Source organism: Pantherophis guttatus, chromosome 13 (assembly GCF_059756535.1).
Source record: "Pantherophis guttatus breed Tessera chromosome 13, ASM5975653v1, whole genome shotgun sequence".
NCBI lineage: Eukaryota > Metazoa > Chordata > Lepidosauria > Squamata > Colubridae > Pantherophis > Pantherophis guttatus.
The window spans coordinates 20,011,810-20,035,421 of NC_142075.1; the positions used below are offsets into that span (position 1 = coordinate 20,011,810).

The 23,612-nt window shown below is 41.2% G+C and overlaps 1 protein-coding gene across 16 annotated transcripts in view; it reads left to right on the top strand.

The window, feature by feature from the left end:
- The window catches only part of MYO9A (myosin IXA), a 95,060-nt gene extending 73,191 nt beyond the window's left edge, over window positions 1-21,869 (top strand). For 11 of the 16 annotated variants that reach the window (XM_034432643.3, XM_087878185.1, XM_087878186.1 and 8 more), the window contains 17 exons: window positions 2,408-2,520; window positions 2,822-2,979; window positions 3,717-3,925; window positions 5,235-5,351; window positions 6,415-6,603; window positions 7,758-7,805; window positions 8,251-8,362; window positions 8,743-8,804; window positions 9,733-9,925; window positions 10,751-10,879; window positions 11,688-11,793; window positions 12,618-12,749; window positions 13,371-13,494; window positions 14,693-14,746; window positions 16,491-16,693; window positions 17,372-17,514; window positions 17,845-21,869. In XM_034432643.3, coding sequence (XP_034288534.2) covers window positions 2,408-2,520; window positions 2,822-2,979; window positions 3,717-3,925; window positions 5,235-5,351; window positions 6,415-6,603; window positions 7,758-7,805; window positions 8,251-8,362; window positions 8,743-8,804; window positions 9,733-9,925; window positions 10,751-10,879; window positions 11,688-11,793; window positions 12,618-12,749; window positions 13,371-13,494; window positions 14,693-14,746; window positions 16,491-16,693; window positions 17,372-17,514; window positions 17,845-18,326 — 2,574 coding nt within the window. In that variant the 3' untranslated portion in view covers window positions 18,327-21,869. The remainder of the gene's footprint in view (window positions 1-2,407; window positions 2,521-2,821; window positions 2,980-3,716; window positions 3,926-5,234; window positions 5,352-6,414; window positions 6,604-7,757; window positions 7,806-8,250; window positions 8,363-8,742; window positions 8,805-9,732; window positions 9,926-10,750; window positions 10,880-11,687; window positions 11,794-12,617; window positions 12,750-13,370; window positions 13,495-14,692; window positions 14,747-16,490; window positions 16,694-17,371; window positions 17,515-17,844) is intronic. The other 5 variants (XM_087878188.1, XM_034432646.3, XM_087878181.1 and 2 more) reach the window with 1 other exon arrangement.
- The last annotated feature ends 1,743 nt before the right edge of the window (window positions 21,870-23,612 follow it).

Genomic DNA, 23,612 nt, shown 5'->3' on the forward strand with positions numbered 1-23,612 from the left:
CCTTTCTCCTTCCATGCTTCTCTTGGCGCCCCATTAGCTTTTTCATTAGTGGTTTAGCACAACTACTTACATCTGCATGCACACTCAAGCTCTTGCTTTTTAAATTTATGCTGAATTTCATGACCGCTGTTACATACAAGTTGTGAATTATAGATGTCTAAATGTAAATGTATTGCTCGGATATGTAATATTGCTCAAATGTACATATACTTATTGTTCGGATATGTAATATTGCTCAGACGTGTTTAAAATTGTCACCTGTGTTTTGTTGAAGGGTTTTTTGTTGTTAGGTTTTGTATTTTTATTTTGCCTGTCTGTTCTAGTTGTTCGGAAAAGACTTATCAACTGTCTTGTTAGACGTGATAAATCGTCCTGCAGCTCATTACTGTTCGGAAAATTAATGGCTGGTATTTGCCAAGGCTGTTTTTAATCAGGTCACATTGGTGCATATTTTCAGCACATGAAATGAAGGTTGTTTATTCTGAGCTTTCAGCACAAGAGGTGTGTCATTTAAGGAGCTCTCTTTTGCTAGAACTGAGTTGATTAATGTCACGAGGAAGAAGAAATAGGTTATCGCCTCCACACCAGTTGTGGGTGAACAAAAGCCTCTCAAGTCCCTGTTTTTCCCATATATATTTTTTTTGCACGTTGCTCATCATCTTTGAGTACATTACAATATGTTTGGCATTGATTGTTCTTTTTCATTATTACATGTCAGCTATTCTGCTTTTGGTTAGCTGACCACTTGGCGTGGACGAGGCCTGAAGGGAAGGTTAGGATGATTGCCACTATCCCAATTTAAGCATGCACAAGACTGAATATTGCAGAGATAAGAGATGCAACTTGTTTTTTTTTTTAAAGGAACCTGAAATATTTTGAATTCTTTAGCATTCTGGCAGAGCCTGCTGTTGCAACTTGTCTGGATTTTGCTTTTTGTCCCCAGTAATGCAACTGAAGCAAGCCTTAAATCCACTTGTTTAAGTAAAGAGACAGAGGGTGCATATCTTTTTTTAAAAAAAAATCTTTGTGGAAGTACAACTCCCAAATTATCTTCAGCATGGAGAAGAATTAGGAGATTATGCTGTTCCTGCTATTATGTCTGTTGAATGCAGTTGGAGACGAATTTTTTTACAATTCATCTTTTTGTTAAGGGTGGAAATGGAACGTATTTCTTTTTTTCCATTTTTGCAAGCGAGCCAGGAAAATAAAAACAGCTATAAGGGCTTACTCTTTCTTGCTGGGATTGAGAAAAAAATCGAAGCATAGCAGCTAAAAGATGTAAGAGTGGTTTCCCAGATGGGTACCTGGAACCAGATTCTTTGTTCCCTTTATTTATCAGCGTTTCCCCGCCCTTTTCAGTGAATTGTATTTTTCAAAATTGGACAGTTGCAAAACCTTGAAAAGACTTTTATTAGAAGCCATTTCCTTTGCATTAAGTAATACTGCTTTTCCAACGGATATGTGCCAGATCCTGCCATTCATTTGACCTGTCAGCATTCCCTGCTGAGATGAAATTAGATCTGGAACAGCAGTAATTTACAGTCTTCTTTCTAGCAGATTCAGCACAACATTTTATGTGAAAAAACGTATTTAAGTGAATCACCATCCTCAGTATTATCACTGTAAAGTATTTATTCTAATCGAAAATGGGAAAGTAATTGATCCTTGAGCGCTGGAATATAATGACCTCTCACACTTGTTTTCCTTTTGAGCGGTCGTTTTTCTCAAAGTTTACTATTTTGAATTATGGATTATGTCCCATCAAGTTTGTTGAGTCTTAACAACCATCATAGATAGATTTTTCTCTATGATGATCTGTCCCTAACTGGGTCTTCAGATATTTCAGCAGTGAGTCATATATATCAATTTCCATATTGTTTATAATAATCAAAGGATCTCCCCTCCAAAAAGTTGAACTATTAAATGTATGAGAAATTTTAAGTGGAGACAACATTCACCAGCTGGCAGTTTCCATGAATACATCAAAGAGAATATTATTTTTAAAGAATCAAAAGGTACTTCAAACAGACTTCTTTTTTTAAAAAAAATAAAAAATCCAGGAGCCAGGTTTTTTAGGAATACCTTCCATAACTGCCTTCAGTAATTGCACACTTTTATGCAAAAGCCAATTACTTTTGCCTTAAGATTCTATATTAATGTGTTGCTATTCCTCTCAGTATTGATTTTCTGAACTAATAGTAACGGAATGTTGTGCTGCATCTTCTAGTCTATGGCTATAATCCAGACAGGGAGAAGAGAAGTCAATCAGATGAAAAGCATCTTTGCCATAGGGAGTGGTGTTTTTTTCTTTTTAGCAGCTTAAGTATTCAAAGCGCTGTATAGCTCAATTGCGTCTCCTTAGAATATCAAATGATTCTATCCTCTGCTATGTTTGAAATTATTGCAGATGTTACAACGTTCTGCATCCAATGAAGGCCAAGCAAAGCTTCACAAAACAATGTCTCAAGGAGAGATTGGAATGCTGCCAGTTGCCCAGAAGATCATATCCGTGGACAGAAGGTATAAATTTTCCAACAAGAAAAAAAAAAGCAAGTCTGAATTAAACATGATTCAGTGCTTCTTTTCCTTCTTTTTCAACAATATAGATAAGCTCTTTCAGTTATAATGCTTGAAAGAGAGAAATTGTGAGGAACGAAGGATAAGCAAAGTTATCTTTGTTCGGTATAGACCAGTGGTCCGCGGCCCACTACCGGGTCGCACTGTGCTGTGTGAGTGGCCAGCTGGTACGTGTGCCTCTGCACCTGGATAAAATAATCAACATGGCTTGAGTAAACTTTTCTTCCCATTTGTCATTTACTAGACCTCAAAGAGCCAAGATGAGATTTTGGGGGAAAGGAAGGCAGGGGGAGAAGAAGATAAGCAGGGAGAAGCTTGCTACCCAGTCAGAGCTGCTGGAACTGTATCCTGACCAAGATGCACCAGGAAGAGACATGATTCCGGGACTCCAGCTTGAAGAAGGTAAACAGGTGGTTTACTACAGTGTTTCTCAACCTTGACAAGTTTAAGATAGGTGGAATTCTGGGAGTTGAAGTCCACCCATGTTAAACATGCCACGATTGAGAAACACTGATTTAATGAAAAGGTCAGCTAGAGAGCTGATAAAGATTTAAATGTGTTTCTTTTGTAGGTTGCAAAGACAAAAAATAACTGGTAATTCAGAGTTTCAGAAGTACAAAGATTGGCTTGGCAAATCAGCTTTGTGACTTATTTTAGATGTAACAGAATCTTGGAATGGGAAAAGATCTCAAAATTCAACTCCTGCTTTGTGCACGAGACATTGTGAATAAACAAAATACTTTCTCAATGAACAACTTTGTCAATCGGTTGTATTGACAGTCATGTCCAGTGTTTGAATAATCTTCTGGTTCTTTTACACTTCATCAGAAATCCAAAAGGCTCATGAATTGCTCCTTACTGATTGTCAGAAGACTTTGTTCTAAACTCCAGACACCAGCAGAGTTCTTCCTTGAATTATCTAATTTGCCTTGAATCCTAAATTTTCTAGGATTTCCCTACAGTGAAGGTGGGAATCTCAGGCACTCATGCATCAGCTCTTTCTATCCATTATGCTAAAGAAATGATGTGTCGTGACTTTAGTGTTTCCAATTTTCCCATTTCCTGATTAGGAAGATAGCTCTGCTTGTTGTTCTCAAGGGAATTCTGAGCAAAACTTGCACATTTCTTTGCACATGCAGAGCTGAGTCCTCCAAGGAGTCCCGAACTGTCGGGCATCTATCGAAGGGAATGTAAAGAAAACAAAGAGCCATCTCCAAAGGTCAAGCGAAAACGCAGCCTGAAAATCAGCAACGTAACTATGGAACCTGCACAATGGCAGAACGACGCTCTTCAGATCATAACAAGTGCCGGTGACTTGAAAAGCATGGACGAGTTCCTCTTGAAAAAGGTAACTGGTATATATTCCATGCTACATACCTAAATCGACAGCTTTACCAGCTAAGAATCATTACTGACTTTTAGTATGCAGTCTTTGCAAGCTGATTTTATGGACTTCATGGAAGCCTCTGGATGGACTTTTATCTGCCGTATATTTGTCCTGTTTGTCAAACAGTACCTTATATCTGAAGCAGCAGAGCTTAGTTAAAAGAGAAATACTGAATTTTTCAGAGTATAATACACACTGGAATATAAGAAACACCTTAGTTTTTGGGGAGGAAAATAAGAAAAATGCTGATTGGTGGGTGGATCGGCCTCCCGGAATACCTCCCATCAGCTGTTCCCAGAGGTGAATTTTAGCAACAGGTTCGTTGGTTGTGAGCTCTGCGCCTTGCTTTTTTTTCTGCCTCTTAAACTTCTGAAACTTTGTTTCAGAAAAAACTTTTTTTTCTGCCTCTGAAAGCCTCCAAAACAGAGGCTTTCAGAGGCTTTTTTCTGAAGCTCCATTTCAGAGGCTTTTTTTAGCCTCTGGAACCTCTGTTTGAGAGGCTGAGCAAGGCTACATTCGGAGTATAAGACCCAGCCAGATTTTCACCCTCTTTTTTGGTGGGGGAAAACAGGTGCGTCTTATACTCTGAAAAATACGGTAGCTCCAGCCTCTTCGATGTGAAAAACAACAAAACACATGTAAGAAAAGGGAAAGCAAGTGCAGGGGAAAAAAATCAGGCTAAAATGCAATGAAATACCAGCCATAAGTAGGGAAGGTTTTCCCTTCTCATTCTTGAATAGCAGTTAGCAACAGCAATAGCACTTAGACTTATATACCACTTCACAGTGCTTTACAGCCCTCTGTAAGCAGTTTACAGAGTCAGCATATTTCCCCCCAACAATTTGGCTCCTTATTTTACCGACCTTGGAAGGATGGAAGGCTGAATCAACCTTGAGCTAGTCAGGATCAAACTGCTGAACTGCTGAACTGCATTCTAACCACTGCGCCACCATGGCTCATAGTCCAGTGGTCTCCTTGCTCCTGAATAAGCCTTGAATGTATTGCTTTTTATTCTTGATGGAAACATCTGGAAGGATTTTAGTGTTCTTCCTGATAGGGGAGGATAAAGCAAGTTACTGCTATAACATCTTTGGGAGAGCACTGTTTACATCTGGACCCAGAACAGTCAAAAGTTTTGTCATTAAATAAAACAGGGTAGCCTTCATGTAGCCATCTTACTGCTGTCCTGGAAATTGTGTGCTTGCTCTGCATCACTAAATCGGTCACATGGTAAAATTTTGAAAAACAGTCTTAATTTCATTATTTTCAGATGAATGATTTGGATAGCGAAGATTGTAAGAAGGACACTCTTGTGGACGTGGTATTTAAAAAAGCTTTGAAAGAATTCCGGCAAAATATCTTCAGTTTCTACTCTTCTGCTTTGGCAGTAAGTTAAATAACTATTTATGTTTTAAAATTAAGTACTAATGACAGAAGTTCCTGGTGCAGCCAAACTGTACAAAAGCCGCTCTTGATGTTTGGGAAGATAATTGTTTACAATGATAATATTTTGGTTTTGATAGAAGGCGGAACTAGATTTATTAACTGATGTTCCTGCTTCTTCTTGTTATCTTGATCATTGTGTATCATGTAACAAAAAAATTTTTTTCCTGCTTTTGCAAATAAAGGAGGAGGAAGAAAGTCAGGAAGAAAAAAGTCAAATGTTCAGGAAGATGCTTCTTTGTGCAGTATCAAGAATAAAAATGGTCTCATCATCCAAATGATAGTGAATGGAATGAAAGCAAATGAGTCATTTGTTTAATGAAATTAGTAAGAGGGGTTCAAGCAGATATCATAGGAAGTGTGATTATGACTATAAAGCAGAGGTCTTGAAACTTGGCAGCTTTAAGACTTGTGGACTTCAACTCCCAGAATTCTCTAGCCAACATAGCTGGCTCTAGCTGCCAAGTTTGAAGACCTCTGCTATAAAAAGAGGGAGCGTCTCAGATGACACTCAGAGCTTTGCAAATAGAGTTTATGCAGTGTGTTTTTATAGTGCCAGTTTCCTCAAACTTCAATAAAGCAATGCCTGGGGCAGTCTTTCGCAATCTTGAGAAGGTTTTAAATGATTGGACTTCAACTCCCAGAGTTCTCCTGACAGCCTTGCTGGCTGGGGAATTCTGGGAATTGAAGTCCACATATCTTAAAGCTGCCGAAGTTGAGAAACACTGCTCTGAGGTAATACTTTGAATCCAGAATTGTGACACAACACCTTTCCTGCCCGTTCAGTCATCATGCAAGGAAGCAAAAGACCCCTGCTTGTGTTGCTGAGTTCTAGGCAATCAGTCGTTATGACCTGCCTTTTCTATGATTTGATTTCAGGACTGTGCTTAACGGTTTTCTTTGGATGCAAATGTTTATTTATTTTAGTGAATGAACGTTTTAATACATTTCTATCCTCTTTGTGGGAACGTTCAGACATTCACCTTCGTTTCTCCATGTTTTAATAGATGGGCGATGGGAAGAGCATCCGCTACAAGGATCTCTATGCGCTGTTTGAGCAGATTCTAGAGAAAACCATGAAACTCGAACAGAGGAACTGGAGTGAATCCCCCGTACGGGTCTGGGTCAATACATTTAAGGTGTTTCTGGATGAATACATGACGGAATATATGCCTTTGGATTATTCTGCTGCAAAGGTAAACTAATCCACCACAATCACAACCTCAAATTGCATCCCTTTGGCAGGAGGACCGTATTCTGGATGCCCTGTGAAGAATCATCTACCTTGTCCCAAAGGTGCTTTTTTCAAAAGGCAACTGGACTTTGTTTTTCCTTGAAGAGGTTTCGCTTCTCATCCCAGAAGCTTCTTCCGTTCTGACTCAATCTAAGCTTGAAGAGGTTTCACTTCTCATCCCAGAAGCTTCTTCAGTTCTGACTGAACGGTGGAGGATGGAAGGATCTATATTCCTTGCAGTCATCTGGTCATTAGCACTCTTTCAGAAAGTTCTTTATGCTGCTAACATAACATAATTTCCTTGCCTCTTGTTATTGACGAATAGAATTTGAAAGGCTGGCTTTGCAATAATGTATACAAAGTTTTATCATGAATGAAGGCGAATGCAAGATAATGTTGCAGGATCCAATCTGGGTGGGTCAGATTGGTCTGGTCCCGGTGACCAACCCAGATTGGATCCTACAAAACATTTTATGATCACAAAATATAATATGCTATATTGAAAATGAAGAATCTGAAGTAACCAGAATGCGTACATACCATTCTGTTACAAAAAGGTCCAGAGTGAAAAAAAACAGAACAAACCATAATTGTATGTCTACATGTTCATGCATATTTTAAGGCTTCTGTTCTTGAAGTATGTTGGAGAGAACCAGCAGCATGGAAAAGCAAAGATATAGTGATTAGTATTAAGCCGTAGAAGGGACAGTTGTAGGTCATTCTGCTACTTAAAAAAAAAAAGATTAATATCTCCTTCCAAATATCCCTGTTCCTGCCAGAAGCCATGACAGCGGAATTCTGAGCCTACTTGACACTTGTTAAGTCTCTCAGTTCTGACTCAGTAATGCCCACATAATGAAATATTGAATGTTATAGGAATATCTTGGTCAGGAGAAGAAGCAGTAAATGAGATAAGAACGGTGTCAAGTTTCCAAAAGATGCCCTAATTAATTCATGAGCCATGAGCAAGTTGATGAACAGTCTGTCTGATTTTAATAGCTCCTTGATTTGCTTTGTAAATGAAGATTATGTAAGAAAACAGATTTAAATTTGCAAGTAGAAACAGAAGTCTTCAAAGAATACTGAACTGTTTGATATTGTCTCTTGTTGTCTTAGGTGACAAAAACAGAAAGGAAGAAGAGACGAAAGAAGGAAACAGACATAGTAAGCTGAAATACTTCCTCCTTTTAATGTGAAGCAAATTATATTACAAATTATATAGACATTTATTATGTATGTTTAAATGCTTGCAGCAAGTCCAGGTATGTCAATGTTGGCATTCAGTGATCAAGATCCTGAAGGTTTGACAGTTTTTGAGACAGGATAAAACAGGATGGAATGAATCATAAATCTGATTAAAATCACATGTAAGCAACTTTCATTGTTGAAACAAAAGGTGGGGTAGAAATTCAATGAATGAACTAATGGATGATATTATTGAACCTTCTGAGAAATGGTCAACATTGCCAAGAATACTCCTCCAGCATTCCAGCCTGTTTTTTTTAAAAAAAATAACAGTTATATGAAATATTTTTGTGCAGTAGAATAAATACTCAGTTTTATTTTCAACTGCTGTTAAATGTCAAATTGCATTTTTTGTCATTACTAGGTAGAAGAACATAATGGCCACATTTTTAAGGCTACTCAATATAGCATCCCTACCTACTGTGAATTCTGTTCCTCCTTGATATGGATCATGGACAGGGCCGCTGTTTGCAAATGTAAGTATAAACTGTTAATCCTTCTGCACTCTTTTTCTTCCTTACATTTCTTCTTTCTTACATTTCCTTTCCTTGGGAGATTGTTAGCTCCTTTAATTTTCGTTCAAATGCCTTGCCAAATAAAGAAAGGCCAGTAGTAAGTATTGCACTATAGTTTTAATTTTTGCTGTAATTATAACTAAGAAACCAAAGGAAAGCTGTATTATAGGAAGTGCCGAATCTGTATAGAGGAGAAGCATTTAGCCTGCTACATTCCACAGCCTAATTATACAGCAAAATCCAGTTAAGAGTCTCCTTGTCAGCTCTTGTAAAGTTATAATGCAATAAAATGTCACTGCATTTTATTATGTGCATACTAAATACATTTTTCTTAATTCCAGTGTGCAAATACGCTTGCCACCGAAAGTGCTGCCAGAAGACCACAACAAAATGCTCCAAAAAGGTACCGTGTTTTCTCTCGTTTCCGTATGCCACACATACAGGCCAGGGGAATTCTGGGAGTTGAAGTCCACACATCTTAAAGTTGCCAAGGTTGAGAAACACCTGTCTAGCTGCTGATTCTTAATTCATATATCTACTGCGACACATTCTGTAAAGCCAGAAACAAGGGAGGCCGAAAACTCTGGGGGAGATGGTGGAGTTAAAGGCTTGTTTTCTGCTTTTCCTTTGCCTGCTCCTCCACTGCTCTGAATTGAGACTATGACTAAAATGCTAAACCCGTGCAAAGACAGCAAGGACTTGGGGAAAGGTGAAGTAGAATAGAATAGAATAGAATAGAATAGAATAGAATAGAATAGAATAGAATAGAATAGAATAGAATAGAATAGAATAGAATAGAATAGTTGGAAGGGACCTTGGAGGTCTTCTAGTCCAACCCCCTGCTTAGGCAGGAAATCCTACACCACTTCAGACAAATGGTTGTCCAATCTCTTCTTAAAAACTTCCAGTGTTGGAAGAGCACCCACAACTTCTAGCGGCAAGTTGTTCCACTGATTAATTGTTCTGTCAGGAAATTCCTCCTTAGTTCTAGGTTGGTTCTCTCCTTGATTAGTTTATACCCATTGCTTCTTGTCCTGCCCTCAGGTGCTTAGGAGAATAAGTTGACCCCTTCTTCTTTGTGGAAGTCCCTGAGATATTGGAACACTGCTTTCTTGTCTCCCCTAGTCCTTCTTTTCATTAAACAAGCATGTTGAGATGTTTCCATTACTCTAAATATTTGCTTTATGTTTTGCATAGCTTGTAATCTTAAAGCAGGACTGTTCTGATCCTTGCATTTTAGCAGCTTTAGACCCATGCGAATATTGTTGGAATTTGGACAGTGTGGCTGTGAGGTGTTTGTAACGCTGATTGCATTATCCCTGTCCCTATAGTATGACCCAGAGCTTTCTTCACGCCAGTTTGGAGTCGAACTCTCTCGCCTGACCAGCGAAGAACGGATTGTGCCAATAGTGTTTGAGAAGCTCACCAGCTACATAGAAATGCATGCTTTGTATACAGAGGGCATTTACCGGAAATCTGGATCAACAAATAAGATCAAAGAGTTACGGCAGGGTCTTGACACAGGTGAGGAGGCTTAGAGAAGCGGAATTTGCATTATTGTGGGGTTTTTTTCCACCCTGATGTCTGTGTCACACAGGTCCCTCAAAATGATCGGGCATTTGGCCTAATACAGTGAACACAGTTTATTTTAGAGATGCTGAAACTTTAGGGCAGATGATGGCCAGAAAGTTTAATATTTTGGTGATCAACAGTATTCAATTTGATTTAGCTCAGGGTTTAGGCAGTGCTGAAGCAGGACTCATACAGTACCTCTAGTTAATTCTATCTTAGGCTAAAGCTAATATGTAGCTGTGGTTCATGTTTGATTTATGTTTGAGAGTCAGTTTGGTGTATTGATTAAAATGAAGGACTAGGACCTGGGAAACTATGAGTTCTACTCCTCCCTTAGGTATCAAAGCTAGGATAAACCTATATCTTAAGTTCAGAAATTTTGACTCCTGTTTTTTGCAGTCAGTTATACTATTGGTTAAGGAACCTAGGCCATCACATCGCATCACACTTGTGTTGGAGGCACCAAGGGGCTTCCAGGTTGAAAGGATTAGCCAGTGACATCACCATTGCCCTGGATATGGTCAGTTAGGGGCTCCTTTCAGGTCTCTGACAGGAGCTGGAGCAAAGGACGGGAGCTCACCCTGCACCATGGCAGCACACGGATCTCGAATGCAGGACTGCTGCTTGTCAAGCCAGCATTTTAACACGAACCGTACCTTGGCCATGATTTAATTCTTACATTGGCACCAACGTGTTAGAGTACATGGTGAAGTATCCTTTTGCTTTTTCTCCTTTGATTTTAATTTTTTTCTCGCTTTCATTCTTTCCAATAACCAGATATCGAACGAGTGAATCTCGATGACTACAACATCCATGTCATTGCCAGTGTGTTCAAGCAATGGCTGAGGGACTTGCCTAATCCTCTCATGACATTTGAACTCTATGAAGAATTTTTGCGAGCCATGGGTAAGGAGTTGTTGTCACACCTAGATGAAGTAGGACTTTGGGAAATATTAAAAGCGAAGCTAAGAAAAAAACCCAGGCTGTTTCTGCTGAGAAAGTTATGTTCTCCACTACTTCACTATCTCTTCAGCTTGCTTTTCCTTATCCTGGAAAAGATTTCTATACAAAATACCTGTGAAAATTCTTTGTCACGATGAAAGCTAAAACCGTAATGATGCTTTTTCTAGGGATCTGCTTTGGATGGTGTACTGAGGCATCCCACTGCGATGCAGTGTATCTCCTTGATGAGACCCCAAACTAAACCAATCATTCCACTTCTATACTCTGCCTTCTTTCTCTGCATTTCAGACATTATATCCTGATTTTTCACCTAAATATTTCAAACCCCTCAGTTATATGGAAATCATCTTCTGCCTTGAGTCGCAGTAGGATTTCCCAATGTATTCTTCTTTAAGAACACCACTTGAATTGCAAAGGTATTTTGAGAATCTGGCTCATTGCTCAGAGATTCCCTTTCTGGAGTCTTCCTTAAATCCTGAGCAGTAGTGGACTTGCAAGATACGTGTGTTTAGATGTGTATATAATATTTTATAAGCTTCGCTTGCTGTAAAAATACTCATTCCTGAGACAGAGCAAGCCACAATCCTAATGAGTTGAATGAAATGTTGCAGGATCCAATCTGCATCGGTCACCAGGACTGGAAGTTTAAACCCTTGTCTCAGCGATCGACCCAGATTGGATCCTGCAATACTATCCTGGGATACGTACGGTATATTCGCCTTAATTTGTGAGTGAAATTTGTTTTCTGCAGGTTTGCAGGAGAGGAAAGAGGCCATCCGCGGTGTCTACTCAGTCATTGATCAGCTTTCCCGAACTCATCTTAATACCTTGGAACGTCTGATCTTTCACCTTGTCAGGTATCAATAGCCAAGATAAGGATATAAAGAGATTTCCTTGTGAATGTCAGCTTTATCTGCAGATATATTCCCACGTTCAGCTTTTGGTGAGACCTGCAATCTTGAAAGGCGGTTCTGTTTTCAGAGTTGTGTGCCAAGACTGGCTTATTTGCAGAGAGCTTTGGAAAGTTAAGCTCTGCCTATCTTCATCTGGCTTTCAATCATGCTTATTATATAATTCCCCCAGGAAAGCCAGCCATTTCTACACATTATTCTGGGTGACAAAAAGCTTTTCTCAAGGCACACACATCAAAGCAAAAGGCCTTTATAACCCCACGATCAAGCTGGAAGGCAAATAGTCCTTTCAGTTCGTTATGTTGACGTGTTAGTTTAACAGTGGGTCACCACAGTTCTCTTTTAGTGAGTTGATATGATTGGGTAATAAAAAGATAATATAGATAAATAATGGTGCCCAGGGAATTCTAGGGGTCAAAGTCTACACATCCTCCAAGGTTGAGAAACATTAGGCTAGAGACAGGCACTGTGGTTTGGACTAGTTTTAGAAATATGGGACAGAAAGTAGGCCACACAGAGATCTATCATCCAAGAGAAATGAATGGCTGGGAAGGACAGAAGGAACAGCTAAAACTCTGGCATTGTTGCTTCTCCCCAGCATCGGCCATTGTCTCACTCCACCTATTGATGTCCACCCTGTCTCTTCTCTTTGGCCTCTGTGTTAATTCTTAGGTTCCACTCAATGGGTTTGTCCCACCTCGCAACAAGTGAGGGTTGCTATGAGCACCTGTCATTAAGTTTCACTGCCATTCTGTTTTTATTCTGTTTAGGATTGCTCTACAAGAAGAAACGAATCGAATGTCAGCTAATGCTCTGGCCATTGTCTTTGCTCCCTGTATCCTCCGTTGTCCAGACACTACTGACCCTCTGCAGAGCGCTCAGGATGTCAGTAAAACCATCAGGTAATTTAAAAAAAAAAAAAAAAGACTTGCCACCAGCCATGACTGGTTCAACTCCACTGATGTCACTCACATAATTTAGGGAGGAACATTTTACAAAAATGAAAATTCCAGAAGAAGACATTGCGTGCATAGATTGATTCTTCCAATTTTTTTTTCCACTTATAATATTCACAGCAAGAAAGATCTTTGTTTCCAGGTCAGGGGTCTGCAACCGTAAACACTCAAAGAGCCATTTGGACCCGTTTCCCACAGAAAAGAAAACACCGGGAGCCACAAAACCCTTCCCGTGCCTGACTATTTCTTGAGCAGCCACAAAACTAGTATATGTAGTTGAATTAAACGTTCTGTTTTCTTCTGAAACTTAATTTTCTTGGATTTATCCATGGTTGGCCTACTGGGGGTTGAAAAGCTCAGTAAATCACGTGCTGGCGGGTGTCGCACATTGGCGGTTGTGACGCATATTTTGAGTAACGGAGCTACAGCAGAGGGGTGAAAGAGCCACATGCAGCTCCAGAGCCACAGTTTTCAGACCTCTGGTCTAGGCTTTAGACAGCAATCGCTTAGATTCTGGCCTTCAAGCCCTAACTTTCCCTCTTGATGATTTTTTTTTTCTCTTTTCAGTTGCGTAGAGTTGGTTGTTATAGAACAGATGAACAAATACCGGGCCCGTCTCAAGGATATCAGCAGCCTGGAGTTTGCAGAGAACAAAGCAAAGAGCCGACTGTCCTTGATCCGCAGGTCCATGGTAAGGGGCAGGACTGACTGACTGGCTGCATGACAGACTGACCTAGTCCCAGATCACGAAGAAGTAGAGACAATGCTCCATCACCCAATCTTCCCTGTTTCCTATCCCACATGAATTGATACCAGTGTCCTTGTTCAGAGAAATATTGACGAAGATCACCTGTGTTTGTCTCTCCTACTAATACCGTACTAGTTTAATAGCCTAGATTCTGGAACATTAAAGAATTCCCTGTGTGAGAGTTAACTTAACTTGGGTGTGGATAATAATAACTGAACGATACCTGTCTCTCTCTCTCTCTCTCTTTTCTCTCCCCTCTAACCTTTTCTTCCCATCTGTCTAACTCTTTGCACATTTCAAGCTCTTTAATATGTGATTTAAATCTAATGCAAAAGTTGGTTTAAGCACTAATATCTGGCTCTTCAAAGCAACCGGGATCACTCGGTTGTTACTTTATATAGGTAACTCGTGGTTCTTGAAGGTTTTTTTTTTTTAATTTCCAGATACCCTTTAGTGCAGAGGTCTTCAACCTTGGCAAAAGTTGCCAAGGTTGGAGACCCCTGCTTTAGTGAACTCAAACCACTCTAGCTTGTATGTAATTGGCTTTTCTCCATGATTAGTCCCTGTTCCCCTAACTCATCTGCTTTCAGGAAAGGCTTCCATTCTCCTCTCTTCCACCTGCACGTGCCAGTGGGAGACTCTGGGGTGACAATGCGGTGTGCAGACTGTACTCTGGCCCCCCGCTGAGCTCTTCGTAATAAATCACTCCCTCTCCCCGCTTATGAACTTTTTATCAGGCGCAGAACAATTTGCATGCTTCTTAGCTAGGCTGCTGACTTGAAAAGCAGTTGCTCTGCTTAGAAACGGCCACAGTTTGCCTCCTCTCAGGCCGGCCGGGGTCCATGGAGGTTGGGGGCTTGGCTGACCTCACGATAGGAGGCCAAGGGAAGCATTGCTTGAACAAGCTGTGGCTGTGAGGCCTACTGGGCACCCTCTCTTGGGGAGTCCCGTCTGTGACTGCAGCCAATGCTTCGCCACCTCTCTTGCGGCATAGAATGGCTTGCGGCTCCTTTGCGCTTTCTAGCAGCTGCAGCAAAGAGTCAGCTTCCACCGCCATGCCCAGCCACTCCCAGAGTCAGCTGATGGCGTGTGCACTCTAACCTGCTCCTTTCCTTTCCTTTTCCTGTCCTCTCTAATCCAGAAGCCTGTACTAATTGCCGTTAGATTTATGAGCATAACCCGCAGTTCGATCCCGGTATGTATCCGAATTGCAACGCACTGACCTGACGCCATAACTCGCCATCCATCCCAGTGCCTTCTGCATGCTCCATGGCCATGGCCCATATTTCATAACTTGTGTGTGGTATGTGTGTGCGTGTGTGTTTATTTCCAACTCTTCGGGTGCCGTCCACTTCTCGCGATAACAAAAAGGCATCAAAAGGGAATGCATATAAGGCCATTTTCATCTAGACAGATTAGGAGGAAGACAAGTAGCCATTTAAGATAGAAGAGAGTCCGTTTTGACAGGGGTTTCTGCAATGTTTGGCACAGGAAATGTTTTTAGAGAAGAATATTTGCTGAGTTGTGTTTTTCCCCCCACTATAGTAAAGAAGAGAATGAGGCAGGGTCTTAACAGAAATTGAAAAGCTAATGGAAATTTGGCATGAATTTGTTCCCTTGAATTCTTGAACTGTTCTGTTGAGCTCTTTTCTGTATCCTCTTTTATTTTCCCAAATTCTTTTATCTATATCTTCATACTTTCCTCTGGCCTAGACCAATTTCATATATTAAGACCACAGACAATCCTTTGAAGCACAACAGGAATTCAGTATATGGTTCCCCCCCGCCTTCTAACCTTTCCAGTTTTCAGCAAACAAACACATCATCCTCTGGCCCTGCCTTTGCTTGAATTTTCAAGCAAAGCATAGAAGAAAGATTCCTTTTTAGAGTCAGACAGCATAGAAGCCCTGCCTAAGGTTAATATTAAAGCAGCTTCGCTAATATCTAATCAGAGCCTCAACTTCTAAAAGGAAAATCTGAATATGATTTTGGCAAAAAACATAGATCCCAAAATATATTCTTATTCAGCCAGAAAGGGAAATCTCGAAATTGATTTAACAATTCTTGGAATCATTTACATCAGAGGTCTCCAACCTTGGCAGCTTTACAACTTGTGGACTTCCATTCTCAAAGGAGGTTGGAAGTCTGAGGAATTCCATGCTGCCTGAGGAATTCTGGGAGTTGAAGTCCACAAGTTGTAAAGCTGCCAAGGTTAGAGATCCCCTGATTGACATAACAACATGATGCTGCTGAACATGATGCTGCTGAAAGTATGAAGGGGCTAAAAGTGTTTGCTTATTTTTTTTATTTTTTTTTTGCAATATACCCCAGGACAGATACTGTATATGTATTGTTGATCTTTGAGAATCTGGATGAACCAAATGGGCATATTTCTTGGCTCTGTATCCAGAGAAATAAATTCTCCTCATATTCACAGTGATCCATTTCTACTAGTTTATTCGTAGAATTTCATTGAAAAATACAAGGATAAGGATTATCTGTATTTTGTTGATGGCTTCCTTTGTTCTCATTTTTTTCCCCTGCCTAGAGGGATTCTTTCATTAAAATAGTGCTCAGTACATTTCAGCATTTCCAATGTCCTAAAAAGGGAGTGAGCTAAAAGATGGTATAAACAAGAGTTCTTTAAAATACTTTAATCCAGTTTCCTTTCTTGCACCACTTTTTGATGCTGGCAACCTGAAATACTCTATTATAAAGTAAATCCATAGAAATAACTTCTGGTTTATAGATTAAGTGTATTTTTGAGGACTTCCAAAAATAGTCCCTATGCCCTTGGATTTATATTTGCTTCCTGTCCTATCTGTCTTTGAAGAAATTGTTTGCTTGCTGGTTGTCTCATACATATACTGGGGATGAATTCTTCTAATCTCAAAGCTGATCGAAGGCCGCATTCCTCATTAGCCTTACTTTATGCATAGGGCAAAGGGCGTCTACGCCGAGGCACCTACTCAAGCCCTACATCCCCAGCGGGAGTCCGGTTGCCCTCTATGGCGGATGCTCCCGAAGAGGCCCTGAGCAGCGAGGAGGCCATGGAGATGGAGGTCACCGAACAGCAACAAGTAGCCATGCAACAGGAAGAGAAGGTGCTGGCAGAGCAAATCGAAAGCCTGCAGAAAGAGAAGTGAGTCTTAAGTAACTGGACCAATGAAGCCTAAGTAGCTGGACCAATCAGATTGGGGGTGTTTGTCTGCTACATTTCAGGAAATGCTTGACCCATATCAGTCAAGTTGGGTGCAGATTGACTATTGCGGGCATAAGCTTAATTCCAATAAAGGAAAATATTCAGTGTTGAAATGAGGGGGTCCTCCTGAAATGAGCCGAGGTGGCGCAGTGGTTAGAGTGCTGTACTGCAGCTACTTTAGCTGACTGCTAGTTCAGCAGATCAGCAGATCAAATCTCACCGGCTCAAGGTTGACTCAGCCTTCCATCCTTCTGAGGTGGGTAAAATGAGGATATTTAGTATACTGTCTTTGGTGTAAGCCGCCCAGAGTCCTCGGAGAGTGGGCGGCATAGAAATATGATTAATAAAAAAATAAAAATAATAATAAATGATGGTGCTCTCTGAGCTTGCTTGTTTTCTTGCAGATAGCTCATTATCCAAATTAGGTGACATCATCAGTGCTGTTCTAGCTTGACAATGTTACCTAGTTGGGGCAATGAAACATCTTCAAGAATACAACCAACCTCAGAAAGCACCAAGGACCCCTCACGACCTTAATAGTCCTTTATTTCCTAGTTTCTGCTGCTGTTTTTCCCTCTATCCAGTTCTTTCCGTTTATTTTGTGTTTTCTCCCTGCAGGGAAGAACTAACTTTTGAGATGCTGGCACTGGAGCCCAGAGCCTCTGATGATGAAACATTAGAGTCTGAGGCTTCGATTGGCACTGCCGACAGTTCTGAAAACTTGAATTTTGATTCCGAAGGAGCTATTTCGGACAAATCAGGTAAATAAAATTTGTTGGAGAAGGTGTCCTAAGGGAATCGTCATTAGTACACGAGGTTGATCATTCAGTAATATAGGTATAATAGTATACAGTTAAAACTTTACACTTGTTTGATCAAATCTGAGGAAGACTTGAAGAAGACAAGCTATATTCTGAAAACACTTAATGGAAAATGTTCCCTCCAGGCAGTCTATAAATAAGCCACAATGTTTGATTCCATGGATGGGAATCAGGAGAGCTTCCTTTGGACTCATACCAGGAAATTTTGTCTCCTTGTCAGTGCATCCCTACTGCCACTTTTAAACATCCCTCGTATCTCTTCCCTACCAGGCAGAAGTTTAGCCTTCAACCCGGCAAGACCCGGCAAGGCAGACCCGGTCAGTACCTCTCGGTCCCGAAGGCAACTGCGCAAGCAGCAGGAGTCTGTGGACTCAGTGGATTCCTTGGTTTCTTCTCCATCCCTCTCGCCTTCTTCCTCTTCATCCTGCCTGCCTCACGTGACAAGGAAACGATTCCAAATCTATTCCAAATCGCCTTTTTATCGAGCGGCTCCCTCTGGGGACGCTGGGGCATCGGAGCGATCGCCAGGACACACCAAGGTCCTGGACGACAGGCCACAGTTCACCACCCGAGGGACGTTCAATCCGGAGAAAGGCAAGCAGAAACTGAAGAATGTGAAAATCTCCTCCCCTAAAGCCAAAGAACTCCCAGAGGGGTCTGCTGGGACAGGCCGGAAGCGCCACCCCGAAGCTGCTGATTACATGACCCCTCAGCAACTGGTGCTTCTAGGAAATAACGAGTTCATGGTATGAGTCGGCAAGCATCTCCTCCATCGCATCTTCCCTCCACTTCAGTGCCATCTGCTGCCACTCCATTGTAGGACAACTGCTGTCCCCCAAGTCAGCATCTCCTCCCTATTCGTTGCTTGGAATCCTAGCATCGCGTTGCCAGTGGAGAAGCAGGGAGCCTCCCTCTTCCATCTAGAACGAGCGGAGGAAAGTTCAGCTGTGGCCTTAGCTGACTTTAGCCTTTTGGAACTCGGCGAGTCAGGCTGGGAATTTGCAGTGAAATTTGCAGCAGAGCTGGAGGGAATGATGGCCGGTGAACCAGGTTTGGCGTTCCCCCTTTTTAATGGGCCAGGGAATGTATGCCAGCCAGCCAGCTGAGAACATCAGGAAGGCAGCCGGAGTTCAAGAGAGGTTTTCTTGATCCTGAGGGTCAAAGCTCTTGACTTTGGGGTTAGGTTTTTGCACTGGGATTGAGAAGCAATGAACTTCCTAGAAGAAACGAGACAGCAAGAAAGGAGACTGAGGCCTTTGTTCAGGGCTGTTTATAATGCACTCCATGGCATTGTCAGATGTGGTGGGAAATGCTCATTTTCACTCAAGCACTTCTTAGATACATCAGGTGCACCTCCGTTGTGAACAAGAGTTATTTATCTAATCTAGTTTTTCTTGGTTTAAACTTTTGGGTTGATGGTGTCAGAATAACCAATGCCAGTTTGATTCCAGGTATGTCAAAGCCAAATATTTGTGCCGAATTTCCAGTAGCCATAATCACAGCATAGGTCCTGTCCCTTGGGGCAGAAAATCCGACTCGTTTAAGATAAGACTAAAAGAAAGTATTAGGGAACAGAACCGTTTACTTTTCTGACTGTGTCTCTGGCTCAATTCCATGCTGGTAGCTGAGCAAGCTCTTTAAGTTTCTTGACCGGCTGAGAAAACGCCACTCAAGCAAAACACAAGCATAAGGAAGGCTGCTGTTGAAATCAGTCAGTTTAACACATGATTTAACGTCGCTTTCTTTGCTACGCATCAGTATTAAACCATGGCGCAATTTTATTTTATTATTTTTTTAAAGTGAGAGACTACTTGAAGCTCTTTTGTTAGTATTATGGTTACTGAAGTTCAATGTAAATATAACTTTTTATGTTTGTTTTCTTTTTCCACAATGTGGGACTTTATTAATGTGGGACATTTAAGCCAGAAAAGTATAAGGAGGAGGAGGAGGAGCAGACATGAGTTACTAGAAGTAATTCTGGGATCTTTTCAGTGTGGAACAATAAACAGTCGCCGTGTTTTGCACCGGTATGACAATAGATCATTCCACCTGTACGTTGTGAAAAAAATTGCTATATTACAAATATAGAAGAAGAAGGGCCCCTCCTTGAGGACAACAGAGGGGTCTATTTAAAAGACTTTGGGAAGCCCCATTTTTCAGTTAAACCCATCGCTGATTTGTTTTGATTGTACGGCAGAAAAGTTAAGACTGCGAAGCCCACCGCTTTTTTTATACTTGTCGAAAAGGACAGCATGTTGTGATCACCTGCAGAAACCTGAGATCATTGGTCCTCTTTACAAACCCCGCACACCTGTATTATCTGAAGGACAAGCTGATCCTGATATATTTCTCATTTCCTACCCAAGAGCTTTGACCAACTGAGTGTTGCAGCGGTGAATGGTTTAAAACTACCACCCCCTCCTCTTTAAAAGTATAGAAGGAAGCTACAAATTGATCCCGGAGCCTTTTAAGTCTGCTGAATCACAGTTGCGTCTCTCAAAAACTGACTTAGTTTTTAATCTGGCACCATGTAAAGCTAGAGCTCTTGACCTCGTAAATATATAAGACAGGCAGTGTTGTAACCCGTCAAACGTTGTTTTAAACATCCAAGTTGAATAAGTCAGAATTGGCACTCTGACTTAATGGCAATGTCACTCTCATTAAGAAATCCCCATATTTATAACAGTTCGTGTTACTATAAAGAGGCCTTATTCGAGATTTCAAACGGTTCTTTCAATGACCGAAGATGGCGTTTGCTAGGTTGATCCAGTTTTGTTCAGCTGTTGACCGAAGAATCTCTTTGTGTTTTTCCTACTTCAGAAAGGCAAAACTTTCCCCTTCAAACCTGATGTTGGATTCCTGTTTGCTCTTGAGGTTTGGGTATTGAGTTTGTTGGTTTTCTGAGCAAAGTAGATGTTCCTGATGGACAGTTTGCGGAGAGAATGTCCAATGTATGAGTTCCATTTTCAGGGTTTAGGGGGATTTTGTATACGTGAGGAATTTTACGCCCACCTCTTGAAATTTTGCAAACCTGGTGGAGATTATCTTTTTCTTATTTTTCCTTGGAGTCTTAGAACCTGCAGTGATGCACCCAGTAGCTTTAGCCTCTAGTTCAATGTTTCTCAACCTCAGGAAGTTTTAAGATGTGTGGACCAATTCCCAGAATGAAGGGAATTCTGGGAATTAAAGTCCACACATCTTAAAACTTCCTGAGGCTGAGAAACATTTCTGTGATCCCTGCAAGTTGGGTTTTCTGCGCAGGGGATAGTGTAATTCCAAGGAGCTCTAATAAACTAGAAAAGGAACTGTCAAGATTTTGGTAAGCAGGAGATTGTTAAGTGAATGGATCCTAAAGCTGCCTCTTTACCGAAAAGCACCTCCTCTCCACCCACCCACCCCCACACACTCCAATCCCTCCCCACATATATCACATTTACCATGCAAGCCTTACTCTTCCTCCAAGTATGTGCACCAAGACCTTTTCCTGCCTTCCCTTACCACCACCACCCCGGATTCTTCCTCCCTCCACCCTCAGTTGATTTTTGTGCTGAGAAATTCCAGGCTTTGCCTCCGATCCTGGGGGCTAATTTCCCCCCTTTTCTTCCAGCGTAAAGCTCTGTCCTTAGGATTGGTCTGGGGAGCATTGGAGGGGAGCGGTCGATATCCAAGAGAGACTTTTGTTTGAACTTTTTCTGAATTTCAGGCAGCAAGAAATCCCTGCCTGGGTTTCTATCTGCTTGCTGTCTTCCAGTTTTCCGTCTTTTCTTAGCATCTCCACCCCAGAACCACCTTGTAAAGTTCATGGACCAGCTCTGTTCCCACCCAAGATATTAAAGTGAATGTACTCCCCACTAGGAAGGACATTGGCTGCATATAATTATTTTTAACGGAAATTTTTAAAAGTAATTTATAAGTATACTGAGTGTACAGTTTAAAAGCAGACTATGTATTGTAAAAGGATATACTTGTCCTGTGTCATATTCTATAAATTTTACCTGTGAGAAGAAGAATTCTATAAATGCTTTATTTTGCTCACGGAGCTGGATGATGTGCAGTTAACCTGGGTCAGCCAGCACGCTTGTTAATTTCCACGTCTGAAAGGTTTTATTTTCCCTTTGTTAATGTTATTTTATTACTTTTTTTTTTCCTGAAACAAGGCCGTCATATTTGAAGTGCAATTTCTGTAATATTTCATAAATACAACACTATTCTATGGCTGTACAAAAACAACTTTATGAACAAATAACAACCTCCCCCCCCCCAGCTTATTAAAGAACAAAAGAATGGAAAATAAAGTGATAGTGGCAGATGTGTTTCCTACCTGTTGATGTTTGTAGACACCCAGCAAATATATTGTATTGCTATGTTCCTAGAAGAATGCCATGTTAGTGTTTCTGCAGCTTCCTTGGTTTCCAGACACCAAGAATTGCTTAGAAAACTTGGTTAGCTTCTCAACTCCAGTGGAGTGTCTGCTACGCTATCCATGAACACCCTTAACTGCTTTTCATTGAGAAGTGGATACAGATTCAAAAGAGAGCATTCCAAGGGACCAATTGCTTCCTTGAACACTGAATATTAGTGTGGTTGTCTGGATTTAACCTGGAAACCTAAATCAACTCTATACAGTGTAATGGAGAGAGCATCGTTCCACTTTCCGATCCAGCCAAGGACTTTTCACGTGATTTGTTTTCACCGCTGCTGATTGCGGTTCCATGGAAAAGAGGCAACAAAGCCCATAAGCCAGCGTGCTTCTTCCAGATGGGAGGAAACAGCCTCCAGGGCCTATTAAAACCCTACTCTTGCCGAAGATAAATTTTGCTACATGGGATGATGATCGTGTGATCGCTCAAATGTCAGGAAAACGGAACAGGGCAGCAAATCCTGCATGTGGAAGCCTACATAAACTTGGTCAGCCAATAAAATTTGGTGTTCTAAGGCAGGGGTCTCCAACCTTGGCAACTTTTAAGACTTGTGGACTTCCAACTCCCAGAATTCCTCACCCAGCATGTGCTGGCTGAGGAATTCTGGGAGTTGAAGTCCACAAGTCTTAAAGTTGTCAAGGTTGGAGACCCCTGTTCTAAGGAACAAGGAGTTCCAACGCCAAGCAGTAATACAAGCTACTCATTTATTAACATTTATACAAGATTGCTAATGACGCCCTCGCTGCTGATATCCACCAGGCTAAGAAGAGGATCAGACCCATTTTTCCCAAGCTAGATTGGGCATTTGATTTTGAGCTCATCTTTACATTTCCAGTTTTTATTGCCAGAATACGATATGGAAAGGCGGCCTGTGGGCACAGTTGAATAAAAATAAAGATTGAGGATCCTGTCAGAGGTTCCATGAGAGCATCTATGCCTTGCATCATGTGGAAAGCAGCATAGCTGAACATTCCCGGGATGAGGTCGGGGCCTCAACTACTCTTGTGTTCTACATCCAAGCTAGCAAAGTGCCTCAGTCAGGAACATGGGATTTTCTTAGCAAGAGGCACTTCAGCTGTTTTCTGACAGAAAACTGAGCTTGGTCGTACAGGTAGTCCTCTTACTGGCAACCACAATCGAGCCCAAAATTTCTGTGGCTAAGTGAGTTTTGTCCCACTCTGTGATCTTTCTGGCCACAGTTGGTAAGTGAATCACAGCAGTTGCTAAGTGGGTAACACGGCTGTTCAGTGAATCTGGCTTCTCTGTTGACACTGCTTGTCCGAAGGTCACAAAAGGGGATCCAGGACACTTGCAACCGTCATAAATATGAGTCAGTTGCCAAGCGCCCGAATTTTGATCATATGGCAACAGTCGAAAGTGTGAAGTCACTTTTTCAGTGTGGTCACTGAACGAAAGGTTGTACGTCAAGGGCTATCTTAACCATACTATTGGTTTAATTGAATGTAGTAACTGACTAGCTTTGGATTCAATAGTTCAACGTTACAGTTCAACAGTATCATTCCCACACAGTCGTCTCTTGCACTAGTGAATCGGGAGCAGTTTTTGTGCTGTGGGACGCCTTTTGTAATTGAATGACTTGGACTAGAAGACCTCTAA